Source organism: Etheostoma cragini, chromosome 16 (assembly GCF_013103735.1).
Source record: "Etheostoma cragini isolate CJK2018 chromosome 16, CSU_Ecrag_1.0, whole genome shotgun sequence".
NCBI lineage: Eukaryota > Metazoa > Chordata > Actinopteri > Perciformes > Percidae > Etheostoma > Etheostoma cragini.
In genome coordinates this window covers 15,604,418-15,618,192 of record NC_048422.1, presented here as the reverse complement: position 1 = coordinate 15,618,192, position 13,775 = coordinate 15,604,418, and the positions used below count along the sequence as shown (strand labels likewise).

Below are 13,775 nucleotides of genomic sequence, written 5' to 3'. Positions count from 1 at the left end.
TCTTGATAAAAGGTAAGATACTGCCAATGCTTAGTTGTCACTGTTATGAAGTGACCAAGGCTCTGTCATGGCATTTTCTAAGGTATGCAAACTGATGTATCTAGATTAAACCAAGTGAGGAGGGGCCTCTATAAAAATGACCTGAAATATTGTTGCAAGTTGGAAATTGAGAGGCCACCTTCCTCTTTCCTCCTCTGTAGAGTAGACATCTTAAGTCGCGGCCACTTGCCTTTCCAGACGAATTTAGATACTGCTGATTATAATTTATGCCAATAGCCAGCAGGAGGGGAGAGAGGTAGCATAGAGCTCACAAAATGAATCCTGGGTAAAACATTAATTAAACCAATGAGATGCGGGCTTGGATCAACATGGGAAGACTCACCCATTTTTCCATGTCTTTCAAAACGTTGATCAGGGCACACAATAGTTATGCTTAATAATCTGGTTTTAGCAGGGAAGTACCTCAATGCCTAAATATTTAACTGCTTAACAATGGGGATTTTATCAGAGATTGTTAAGTTCCGGGCAGAGTGGTTTCAATGAAGAAGTGCAGATTTAGACCAACATTTCTCTTTTTTAGTAAGCCCAGAGTGCTGGCTCGGTTTTGAATATTCAGTCCACCACATTTCCAAACCAAAAATGAAAGACTAACCATTATTAAAAAAGCTGTGTTTAAGTGAAAAGTATGTGGATATTGCTACTGCCTTTCACTTTGTTAAATCCAAACAACAGTGTATCCAAAGTTAAGTCCCTCGTTACACAAAACAAGAAAAACACAGATCAACAGTAGACAAGACATTGATACAGAAGGAAGAGAAGGGGGGGAAACATCATACATCCAAAATAGGTCTGTTTCAATATGGATACGGGGGAGCAAAAATGGAACACTAGCCCATAAATACCTGATTGCAACAGCAACTGGTTCCACACTAAATTAAAATCAGAATAAACACATTTTCCGTCAACAGAAACAAGAAACAAAAAGCACAAAATACCTTGGAGAGGAAACGCTAGCCTAAGACTGGCTCAGCTAACCTATGGAGAATAGGCCATATTAAGCAAGGTTGACATAGCACTCAGAAACACAGTCTCTGTAATCACATCAGACAGCAGTGTGATAAAGCTAAGACACATTAAGAGAACAAAACAAACCAACGGTCCATGTTAGCAGTTGTTTCAGTCATGATCCTCCTCCATGGCGTGAGTGACAGAATCCGAAGAGTTGGCTCTCCCCGCAGAAGCAGCAGGAGGAGGACGGGGCTAGATTGATAGATTTTGACAGAGATCTGTAAGTTTGCAGAACTTAAAACCAGCTAGTGGATTGAAAGACAAAAGGGAGCAACAGCAAAGAGGACTGAGCTAATATAAAGTGGTTGTATGAGTGGTGCTAAATGTTAGCTACACAATCTAAATACAATTGTTTGAGATTGGTGGCCTATTCACTGTTGGTATTATTGGAAAGTAGCACAAAAAACAGTGTTTGCCTGAGACCACTAAGTGGGCAGATGTACAGTTTTATAGAAAAAAGGCATGTACTCTGGAAAACTGGAAATATATTTCAAGTGTGGGCATTGTATTATTTCAAAGGTATTAATAGCTTAAAAAAGGGCAATGATGGCAGCACTTCCTGTTACCTGGTCACCTCACACGATAATCCAGTTGTGATTTTGTGAAATGCCGTCCAAAGTATAGTCAATTCTCTTGAAATATCTCAGTTTCCAGAAATATCTGGTGCATACATCTAAATCTGTTGAATGACTCTTAATGGGGTGTTGTCATCATTACATTCATTTGGACTATAAGTCATAAGATACTGTAAGCTGAAATGATTCTATGTGGCTTTAAAGGATTTGTGGACTGGCTCAACTGATGTGTATCCAAACGCTGATGTCATGGAAAAGGCATCCCCTACTGCCCTAGCTTCTCTCAGCATGCCAAAAATACTGCCCTAATTGATCCTCTCTCACTCTCACTTTCTCTCATTCCTCCTCTCTTGCTCGGTCTGTCTGTCTGAGCTTTCTGTCTTGTCATCCCTTGTTCAGCCATCTCTCCACTGTCTCATTAAATTAGAGGGCAATGGTTACTTTAATGGCAACATTGTTAATTTACACAAACATTAATCTTCCATTTGTCCACTTCATTGTTTGCTGAGCTTTCAAAGCTATGGCACAGAGACAAAACTAAGCCGCTTCGAGAGAAGCCATGTGCAGCCAGACAGCCTTGGAATAGATGCTAGAGACAAGGACTTAGAGGGAGTACGGTATGCTTTTTAGGACATCCTCAGCCATCAGAGTCAGGTCTCAGACGAAAAGGTGTCAGGTGTCAGGTTAAATAGTGTCGGATCTTATAAAACACATCCTCAAGTCTCATTTGTCAGGCAAAATGGCATCAGGTCTCAGGAAACAGCCTCAGAGAAAACGGCCTTAGACCAAACAGCCTCAGACAAAACAACCTGACTCCGATTCTTCACTGGGCGCGTCTGTGCTCCCTTCTGGCTGCGTTCTGGTTTGTTTCCGTCCTCCGCCGCTCACCCACACCGGGAGCGTCTTTCTTTGGTGTTGTAAAGCAGACATAAACGATATTGGGGGATTTAGTAAATTGACTGGATAGTTTTGTTGTTTAACTTCCTGCTGTCTGAACAACTCGTGGTTCGTGTAAAAATGGACCTTCCGGGTAGCTTTATAGCAGTCAGACTGTGACCTCCAGGCTGTTGGGTCTGAGACTCTTTTATCTGACTTTGCTGATCCATTTTTGCAACACAACTGAAGTGTACGGTGGCAACAGCAAATCAGCAAAACAGAAAAAACTGCAAAAAAACATCAAGTACAACGGCAAATAGAAAAACAAAACAGCAAATAGGAAAACACCACAGCAAATATGAAAACAATTCAACAAATCATAAAGCACAACGGCAAATAGAAAAACACAGCAGCAAAAATGAAAACATTTCAACAAGTAATTAAACTAAACGGCATTAACTGTCTGTCTTTTAAAATGAAGATATTTTAAGAAAGGAAAAAAAACACGGAATAGTGCCTATTTTGAACCAATTACCAGTTTTGGTTTTTCTATTTGCCGTTTTGTTTTCCTATTTGCTGTTCTGTTTAATGATTTGTTGAAAGGTTTTCCTTATTTGCCCTTGTGTTTTAGGATTTGCTGTTGCGTTTTTCTATTTGCTGTTGTGTTTTATGATTTCCTCTTGCGTTTTTCTATTTTCTGTTGTGATTTGGCCTTCAGGGCCATCGTAGTAGTGTGGTGTCGAAACGTCATACATCCATGGTTGATACTCCACATCCCAGACTTGCAGCTGATTGGACAAACATGTCATGTGGGTCTGGCTGCTCCAGAATTTTAAACCACTGTCATGGCGGCTCGGACTGAATACGATGTCATGTTTTACAGAAATAGTTCACTGAAACATATTTTGAAAACAATTTAAGCGAGAAATAGGCCGTTCAGTTGTTGAATCTGTCTTAATTTCAGATCAACAAAGGTCAGTTTGAAAGATTTTCGTAGACTTATACAGGATAGTTAAATCACGTTCAATGGATTAATTTGCATAATGATGGACATTAGCAAGCTTTCTGACGCGTAGCATTTTTTCAAAGGCAGAAGTGACGGAAGCATCACATGGACAAATGGATTACCACCGTGAGGCTGTTTCCTGAGTCCTGATGCCTTTTTGCCTGAGACCTGAGGCTGTTTTTCTTGAGATCTGATGCTATTTTAACCTGATGCCGGACGCCTTTTCATCTGATGTCTGAGACTTGACTCTGATGGCTGAGGACGTCCTAAAATGTCCACCATAAGAAAGGGATAGACAGGGCTTTTATCAACAATGTAGATAAAAAAATAGAGAGACAAATAAAACCATATACCTGTGTGTGTGTGTGTGTGTGTGTGTGTGTGTGTGTGTATGTGTGTGTGTGTGTGTGTGTGTGTGTGTGTGTGTGTGTGTGTGTGTGTGTGTGTGTGTGTGTGTGTGTGTGGGTGGGTGGCCAGGACAGTTCTGTGTGTCTTGCCAATTCTGTTAGGCCTACTTGATGATTTGACACTCTAGTGGCAGGCCAGAACGTGGCTGGTTCCCTTGTTCTTTCTGGATCTTTATCATCACTGAGTGCCTGTACTTAGCTCAGACAGCGCACTCTGTCCATCAAGCAGCCCTTTTTTTGCTACTATCTGTGTCTATGAATAAGATAACAGTAAAGGACTACCAGTATAAAAGACCCCCTGGCCGAGGTTCCTAACTGTGATCCAAAACTTGTAAAGTTTCTCATATTTCCTGTAAAATGTCAAATTTTTCATGCACAATGAGCACGTTATCCCTCATTTACCCAAACAAAAAGCAGAACACCAAAGTTGACTCTCTGAGAGGCTTAATCTCCTGGCAGAAAAGGCTTGATTCCTGTACATAACAATCTTGTAATTGCTGTAGGGGCGGTAGAAAGGGGAACAGTACCTGTCATTGATGCCAACCATTTAAACAACCACAAACGGCAATAAAAGGCTGGCAAGCTCACATCCTGGGTCCCAAACAAAACTTTCAACAAATTGCCTTGATAAAACTCCCGCCTCGTTGTCTTCCTCCTGCTGCCCTCCCTTTTCCTACCTCATTGTATCCATCTGCACGTTATGTGGCCACATAATTTAAACAGTGTGACTGTTACATGCCAGCATTGTTTTGCTGGGCAGAGGAGCCAGTGAGGCCCATGCGTCTTTTCTGAGGTTCTTGGGGAATACCGCATCCACCCTGTTCAATAGCAAGACCAGACAAACTATGTGAGCAATGTTCAAACAGGTCATGTTACAAACAAAACAATCATTTGACAGCATTGGGACAGCTCTCAAAAGAAATAACATAAAACAACAGGCAATCGGGTTCAGGAAGAAAAGAAAGTTTTGTGAAAACAATAATATCCTAATGTCTTTATTTTCATGTATTTCTCAAAGTATTTAGCATTGGAATGCCATCTCAGTTGTTCATTGTGTCTCACTGTGTTTTGTGGTTTCCTTGTTGTCATTGTGTTGTTTTTACAGTGGTAACTCTGTGGAAATACTGTTGAAAGCTTACAGTTTTTCATAACGAGTTACAAACATTTCTCAATACTAAATTCACTTTTCCAAACTTCCCCTGCAGAAAGAAAAATAGTGAATGTGATCTTTTTTATTTATACTTCACTCAAAAAACAATCTTCACCACAACTGCATTATTGCATAACTAAGGTGCTCTAAGCGATGTCACGTGTTTTTTTAGGCTACACCATTTTTTGTCACATACAGCAAACATCTCCTCACTATCCACTAGCTGCCTGTCCCCTGAACACACAATGGACTACAGATTATTTATTGGGCTAAAATCTGTCTTTTTTACGCGTACTGTTTTACCCTGAAATAATAAATTAAATCATTTAAAAAGAACACACTGAAATAAATGCGGTCCCTGTAGACACCCCAGGCTCCACAAATGGCAACAAAAACAAACTGCACCACAAACCATAACAAACAGTGTTCCAGCCAAGTCACGTGATCTGCTGGACAGAGATGGTGGCGTAAGGTGTAGCTCCCGGCCCTACTTTGTCAAGTTTTATATGGTTCCAACTTTGGTATTTTACTACTTTGTGCACGTTCAAGTTAGTTGAAGTAGAATGGCAAACAAGAAAAGAATCCAGCACCGGTGAAACGGATGCCATTCCAGAGGCATTGCTGGCGAGTCAGAAAGGCTACCTCAAACCATGCTTTACTCAAATTCAACAGGTGGGGTTTGACAACAACAACAAGACAACTGCCATGTCCAGCTAGAATTTCTGACTGAAAGCCTTGGCTCTATCAGATCGGCTGTGAACAACCTAAAACCTACCGTGAAAAGCAACGCAAATATATGGAATATATCTGATATGGAAAACAGAAACCAAAGATGCAACATCCGCAGCGTCGGGCTGAATGACGGGCTCGAAGGTGATAATGCTACCCAGTATCTGTAAATGTGCTGTATTTATATAGCGCTTTTCTAGTCTTAGCTAGCTTAGACTACTCAAAGCGCTTTTACATCATACAGGATACATTCACCATTCACACACATTCATACACTGTGGCCGAGGCTGCCATACAAGGTGCCACCTGCTCATCAGATTAATACTCACACACATTCACACTCCGATGCGCAGCAACTTGGGGTTCAGTGTCTTGCTTAAGGACACTTCGACATGGGACTGCAGGGCCAGGGATTGAACCCCCAACCTTCCAGATGGCAGACAACCGCTGGACCACTGAGCCACAGTCGCCCCGCGGTCCCTGCCTAAGTGGTTCCTGAATCTAGCGGATGTTCAGATAGACATTATGAGAGCCCACCTAATTCACATTGATAACCCAAAAAAGAACACAAGCTGCGTGGAAATCGCTCGACAATGAGGGCCGTCAAATGTTCTTCTCCCAAGATTACAGCAACTACACTGTCAAGCGGTAGCGAGCCTTTTATCGGATCATGGATTAAATAGTAGTCATGTACCGGAATTTTTCCTGCTTTATCCGTCAACACTGAAGATCAGAGATGGCGCCCAGTATAGAGCATTCACCTCCGCCGAGGATGCTGAGGACTATGTGAACAGTGCTGCGCCCTGTCCTCCTGTTGTACGCTTTGGATTCGGTCACGGAGGGCTCCGTGGAGGACAATCAGGAATGAAGCAGCTGCCTGATGAACGTGGACCATTGGTGTGTCTTGTTCTCTTAATGTATGCGGATTTTATCGCACTGTTGTATGATATGATTACAGGGACTATGTTTGTTTGGACACAGAGTGTAAATTGTAATTGTAATTTCCCCATAGGGGATCAATAAACAGATTAAAATTAAATTAATTTAATTAATTTCTGAATACTGTGTCAACCTAGCTTAATGTGGCCTACTCCCCATAGGTTAGAAGGGTCACTGGTAGGCTAGAGTTTCCTTTCCAAGGTGCTATTTCGTGCTTTTTGTTTCTTGTGTTCGGGGTAAAGGTGTCTATGTTTACTGTATGTGTATGTATGTTGGTGAATCCCTGTACAGACTTTGAAAAAAGACATTTCTCCAGTGGACAATAAAGGCTAACTATCTACTGTATCTCTCTCTTTCTTTCTCCTTGCCACTGCGAGGATATGGATGGCTTAATCTGTGCCACCCTTGATCCTTTTTTGGGATGTAATATGACCAGTTACTCCTTGTACTTTTTCTTATTCAGAAGTACACAGAATGGCATTTTCTAAAGGACATGTAAAGGTCATTTGTTTTCCATTCTGAACAGTGTGGCCCTGCATTACTTGAGATGCATTGCATTTTCTCAGTGTGTCTCATCTTCCATTGCAATGTCTTGAACTGTTTGCTGAGGTATCTTATCAGGGTACTGATTGGTCTTAAATTCTGTCATAGAATCCCAAAAAATCTGATGCTTGACATTTTCAGAGAGAGGAACTTTGTCCTTGGAGTGCTTTCAGTCACGCCAGATGCCCCTCTACTCCTATCTCCTCCACTGTAGTACTGAAATCATTTTCAGATATAATTAAATCCCACAATCCCTGGCACCTTATTTGCAACACATTTTCTGAAAAGGTATGTGATGTTAGTGTATGGTTATGATAAAATATATCATAGAGCAAGACCAGCATTACACATTAACCTGCAAACCTGTAAAATGTCCACTATTCAAAGGTTGTATCCACATACTGTATGTCTGTGTCAGCATATGCAAAATGCCAATCTTTTGTGGAGTTGTAAGTTTTTTTGGTCAAGGGTATACTGGTAATGGCTTGCAAGCTGTTTTTTCTGAGGATTTCTTGTGTCTGCCTTGGTTTCTTACCTGATCTTGGGATGTCAGTCACAAATAATACCCTTTTTTTCTGTGGCTTTTCTGTCATGTCCAGGTTTACTCTCCATGCTGTGGATAGTCGAGGCAGCCACTCTGATTCAAGCTTTGTCTCAGTACGGACATCTTGTCCAGTGGTGGATGACAGCCGAGCTGAAGGTGCTCTCAACTTTGATGTTTTCCTTCTTGAACTTCTTTTAATTCCATCTTTGGCACATATATTGCATCCTTTCACTTGAGCACATTTACCTAAATGACTACTTATACACAATGTCCATTAGCAAAATGTTTATGTCTTTAAAACACAACCAGGAACCTTGTAATCTTTTGGCATAACATTACATCTAACTTAAAAAAAAAATCAAATTATATTGTAATAAGTCAGACCCAAATTTAAAATGATTACTGTAAATTCAAAATACAACTGTCATCATTTCATTTAGTATTAGGTTTTATCCTAAGTAAAAAGTAAAAAGTTAATTTACAGTAACAAGGATTCATGTCAGTTCTCTTTGATCACAACTCTTAACTACCCTGACACTGTGGGTATGCTTGATTACATATTATGGTTATTAAAACATGCTGTGTTAAAATGTAAAGTGGCACATGTGGAACTCGATTTACTAATTATGTGGGGTTTGCCAGGACGAAAGACTATGTTAAGCTGCATTATGGGAAGTGTAGGATGGAGTGTATTTCAGGCTTGGGTGATATTAGGGACTCTAGCTTCCAAGTTCCCAAACCTTATTGAAATGTAATACTAAATCGCAGAAGTTCTTTATTAAATTGTTGTCGGTCTCTTTACCCCTTACAGAGATCGCAGACAAGGTGTACAACTTGTACAATGGCTACACCAGTGGAAAGGAGCAGCAGATGGCCTACAACACACTGATGGAGATCCCTCCTCCATTGCTATGCAGAGTCCAGCACCACTACAATTCCCACTATGAGAAATTTGGAGACTTTGTCTGGCGGAGTGAAGATGAGCTGGGCCCCAGGTAAGAAGATCTGAGCAATTACACTGTTTTCTCTGTTTTTTAGGCTTAGAAGATGCTTCAAATACTTCAAATTTTACAGCTAGTTGTTTAAAGATGCCTATTTATAACAGTTGCTTTCTTCTCTAGACATGTCCTTATTTTTTCAGTCTGCCACTATTTATCGAAGTGTGCTTGTAATCTTATTTCATGATGTTGTTGTGTTGTTTAGGATCAAGTACAGTCACCCTAAGGTTTCTTACATAACAAAAGCCAAAGCTGTATGATCTGGTCTTGCCAGATTCAGACCATTAAACCATTTCTTTTGGCATTGTCTGCACCCCCTCTAAGCAGAAGCACCATTACACAATTGCCCTGTCCCCCTTCTTTTCCCCCACTGTCTAAAGTGCTTCTACTGGAAAGCAAGTGGGAAAGGTCACTGTGAAAACTCTGGGGTTACAGTCGCACTTGCATTTGCATTACCATGGTGATGCCAAAACAGTGTTTGACTGCCAAGCCAAACACTAAATTTCATAGTCAGCTAACACTAACTCAACTTCAATCTCCATTTCCTCCTCCTTTCTCATTAAAACGTTCCTCCATGTCCACATCATGCTACCCCAACATCCGCTCACCCATGACTCTCTTAACAGGGACACCCCCATTGATAGTTTGCTGTGTGAACAGACTGAGACATTATTGGAAGAAGGAAAGCTCTATGACTAACAAAACTGTGAATGAACAAGCAGAAAACAATACTTAAAAAATATAGAACAAAAACATTCATGTATGCGAGTCTGACAAGGAAGTTGGTCCAGCGCTGATGATAGCAACACAAGATCTTAAGTTACGGCCCATAGTTTTGGTTTGGCCACTCCACTGCCTGGAAGGACTCCATTCAAGCCATAAATAATACAGTAATTGTGGAGTAACTTTGGTTTTTAGGAAGAATATGCTTCTTTCTGATTGGTGAAGGGGGGTGGGAGGCACGGGTTGGCCATTGGGACTTATTATGGGGATTGGGGTGGTCGGCTGATGTGTTTGTGTGTGGGCAACTATGAAGAAGGGGGGCTTTTGGATGAGCGAGCATGGATTATTTACTGCCTGAAGTTGGCAGGGTTGAGCCTCATTTACAACCTGTAATTTACAAGCAGGCACTATTTGTGGTGCTTTTTAAAAGGTAACAAAATGGCCAAGTGAAACGTAAGCGCAGTCAGCACTCCTCCAGGAGCCGAGAATCCCTGGAGCCCCGAAATGTCCACCAGCGATGTTACAACTCAACACTAGCTCATTTCATAATTATATTGTTCTGTGGACATGCTGTGATACATGGTTAATGCTTTTTTTTTTTACGCAACTATTGTCTCATACTGCATACATGTTTTCTAGTACCACACATTTGTTTCTAGTACCACACATCAGTCTCTTTGATTCAATGTTTTTTTAGTTCTGGGCTGCATTCCCTTGAAGAGGTGTTTTAGAGGTGTGCTTAAATCGATAACTAAGGATTCACTTGCTTAAATCATGTTAAGCCAAATTTCTGACTTAGTGTTGCCTTAGTTGCAACCTGAAAGGTTACGCAGAAATAATGTTTTAAAGGTGTCTGGTTTTTTGTTTAATTTATTTGTTTGTCATCCTGAATGCCATTGGCTGTGTTTAATTTGTCCATAGCACACATGCTTGCAAGCCTCCCTCTGTTACGTGTTTGGTATTCTGTTGTTTCAGACGTAAGAATTTAAGGGAAATGAGAAAATGATTCCCCCACTTTTTTTAACAAATAAGTGAAAAGGATGTCTCTACTCCTGCTGCTTAACTAAAGACAGATGTTGATGCTCAGCAGACATAGTTTTTTTTATACAAATGGAATTTAGCCCATCTTCTGTGTGTTTTCCTAATTTCAGTATCCATATGAGCTTTTTACTACTTCACTGTAAGTGTATTCCCTTTTGCAAGTGCGGAATAGTGTGTGTGTGTCTGTGCGTCTGTGTGTGTTGTGAGGTATCTTCTCTAAATTAAGCCGACCTGACATATGGCTCCTTCATGTCGGAAACAGCAGTTCCAGATTCTGGACCTGAGACAACATTCTTAGTTTCACTCACTCTAGACAGCTGCTTTGGTGTAGTGTTCAACAGAATCTGTACCCGAGAATTCAAAATGAAATTGCATGTGGTGGTTTTGACCCAGACTGGCAATCCTGTCAGAGTGACAAGAGAGACACTATTGCAATTATTTCAATACTGGTAACATTAAAGCTGTGCTTGCACACACAAAGCCCAGATGAGGTGCAAACGACAATGCCATATTTTTTTGTTTTCTTTCTTTCTTTCTTTCTTTCTTTCTTTCTTTCTTTCTTTCATTCATTCATTTCTTTCTTTCATTTCTTTGTTGGCTTTGCGGCCCCAAATGAACCCCCTTTTTGTGGGTGAAGTGGCAAATCCAAGGTTATATTCATGCAGATCGAGTGGCACAGTCAATTTTAAGATGCCCTCTTCGGTGTAAAATTGTGGCATTCTTTTCCATCCATCCAAAACATAAAATAATGAACACAAAAAGGAAGTTTTGTTCCTTTTTTGGCAGCAACACACAGACACACACACACACACACACACACACACTGTCATGTGTGATTCATGACATGATTTTCATGAATAATGTAAATGTATCATCTGGTACATATTTGACCTACTACCTACTTAATCAATAGATCATTTCTATCAACATTTCTTCAATTTTCAGGAGAGAAGAGCCTTTACAGTAATCTGCATCTGTGTCTGCATGTCTCTGGATGTCAACTTAAACTTCAAAGAAATGTAATGGTGATTAATTTACAATTGTGTTATGATTTTGATATTTTTGTTTTTGTCCTTCTATAGAAAAGCCAACCTGATACTACATAGAGTGGAGAGGATTAGCCATTACTGCCGGTCCCTACTGCGCAGCACCCACATCCAGAGCCGCACCGACACCATGGCGTATGTCTACTGTCGGAGTGAAGAGGGCCGACCACCTAGTAACACATGGCATGGCTCTTTACATGAAAGTCGCACCACCTGCATGGAGAAGCTCATTTCTGTACAGCGTAACACATACAGCAACACCAAACTCCGATGAGACAGGAATTTGTAGACGGAAATGGTGCATTTTTGTTTGTTTATTACTGCAAAATGACATCAATGATTGATGCACTTCGTCCCCCACTCTGCAGCAGGTGTCTCTCAAGTGACTGGTGGATTTTGAAAACCAGGAGAGCCCAAAAAACCTCAGAATTCACTGGACATTGTGTTAAAGCTACCGAAAAACATATTTTTGTGTTGCCTACTTTTATTATAAGACAGAGGGTGAAAAGAAAACTTTAAGCGGACATATTTCTCAACCTAAAAATGCCAGTGATTGCACATATCAATGAGAAACTGCAGTGTGAAAATGTAAAATATAATTCAGCCAAGAGAAAAACTGGTTGGCTAAAATACTTTGAATGTAATGTTGTAGTTCCTTTTCGGTGCTTTGAAGCTTACCTGGAACACTTAAAAGAGAAAAAAGGACTAAATCAATAGCATAACTTATGCCTTTTTATTTGAGAGGGGAAATTGAAATGTGTTAAAGCCATTTGAAAATCAATTTCTTGTTTGTAAGTACCCATTAATTTTAAATATATAAAGCTTTTCTTCATGAATGTGAAATAAGTCAGTGAGAAACTATGTAATTAGTCTTGTATTACATTTGATAGATTCAATTGAAATAGCAAGGCTTTTTGTGGTAACAGGATTGACCATTCGGCTACTATTAGCCTGATGAAATTATGCAAAGACAGAGTGGGTGACATTCAAACATCATATTCATTCATAGACATTTAATATAGCACTCCTTTCAGTGCATAAATCTAGGTATCCTTTTGTCATCATCTTTTTTAAATACTAAAATACCCCAAAAAATACGAGGGAAAATTAACTGATTTCAAGGACATTTATATCTCAGACTAGAAACGGACCTGAACACAGTGGATTATGCACCCAAGACAAAAACTGCAATGCTTTTGCCACACTGAAGTCTTTAAATGAAATGCTTTATATGTGTTGGGTTTTGGTATTTGACTAAACACAAGTATTGATACTAAAAAAGAAATCAGATGCTATAGATAGATTTAATGATTTCTGTCAGATCACAAAATAGTTTGTAATCTAGTGATGAGTTACACTTTATCAGTGGAATGTGACTTTTGTCATAATGGCAACAGTTACGTTCTAAGAGGAGCAGTATTAGCCCTAAAATAACAGTTACAATATGGTAATAATATGGTCATATGAGTGATTGAAAATTTAACATCAAACGTGAATATGCTGAATGCATCTTTGAAAAGATCCTCTCTCACAGGAGAATTTGATGTTAGCTCATGTATGTGCACTCATAGACAATATTGCAGAATAATAGGAAAATAAGTTTGAGTTCTTTGAATAGTTAATAAACTATGAGAATGACTTGAGGTACTGTCCTCTTAATTGGGAAGTGTCAGTGATTTTAGGGATCATCTGTGGTCCTTTTAATCTTATTATTTTTCATTTCAATGTTATATCTTTAAAGCCATGGATATTGTTTTAATCAAGATAAACAATGCCTTTTTCAATATTTACATCTAATGTTATATTAACTGTAATAATAAATTATTATAATGTAAATTTTAAATTGTACAAAAAAGAAAAATGTATTATCATGTGGCTTTGATTGTCTTTTTCTGAAGAATGTGAAATATTAAAAATGTATATTAAATTACACTTTTCATTCATCACCACAATTGAGTGATACAGTAATTTATTAAATATGTTTAAATTAATATTGAATCATTTGTTTTAACATCAGTGGCATTGGCAGGATCATTAAATACCCTATACAAACATTATGCACTCCAAAATTGTTTACCACACATGCAGAAATGTTTTCCTCATGTACTTACTAACAAAGTATAGAATGCC

General features: G+C 39.5%; 1 protein-coding gene across 1 annotated transcript in view; it reads left to right on the top strand.

The window, feature by feature from the left end:
- The window catches only part of LOC117958903 (astrotactin-2-like), a 264,011-nt gene extending 251,558 nt beyond the window's left edge, over positions 1–12,453 (top strand). Inside the window, exons 21-23 of the mRNA XM_034895621.1 lie at positions 7,893–7,993; positions 8,649–8,832; positions 11,682–12,453. Coding sequence (XP_034751512.1) covers positions 7,893–7,993; positions 8,649–8,832; positions 11,682–11,919 — 523 coding nt within the window. The 3' untranslated portion in view covers positions 11,920–12,453. The remainder of the gene's footprint in view (positions 1–7,892; positions 7,994–8,648; positions 8,833–11,681) is intronic.
- Positions 12,454–13,775: the final 1,322 nt, after the last annotated feature.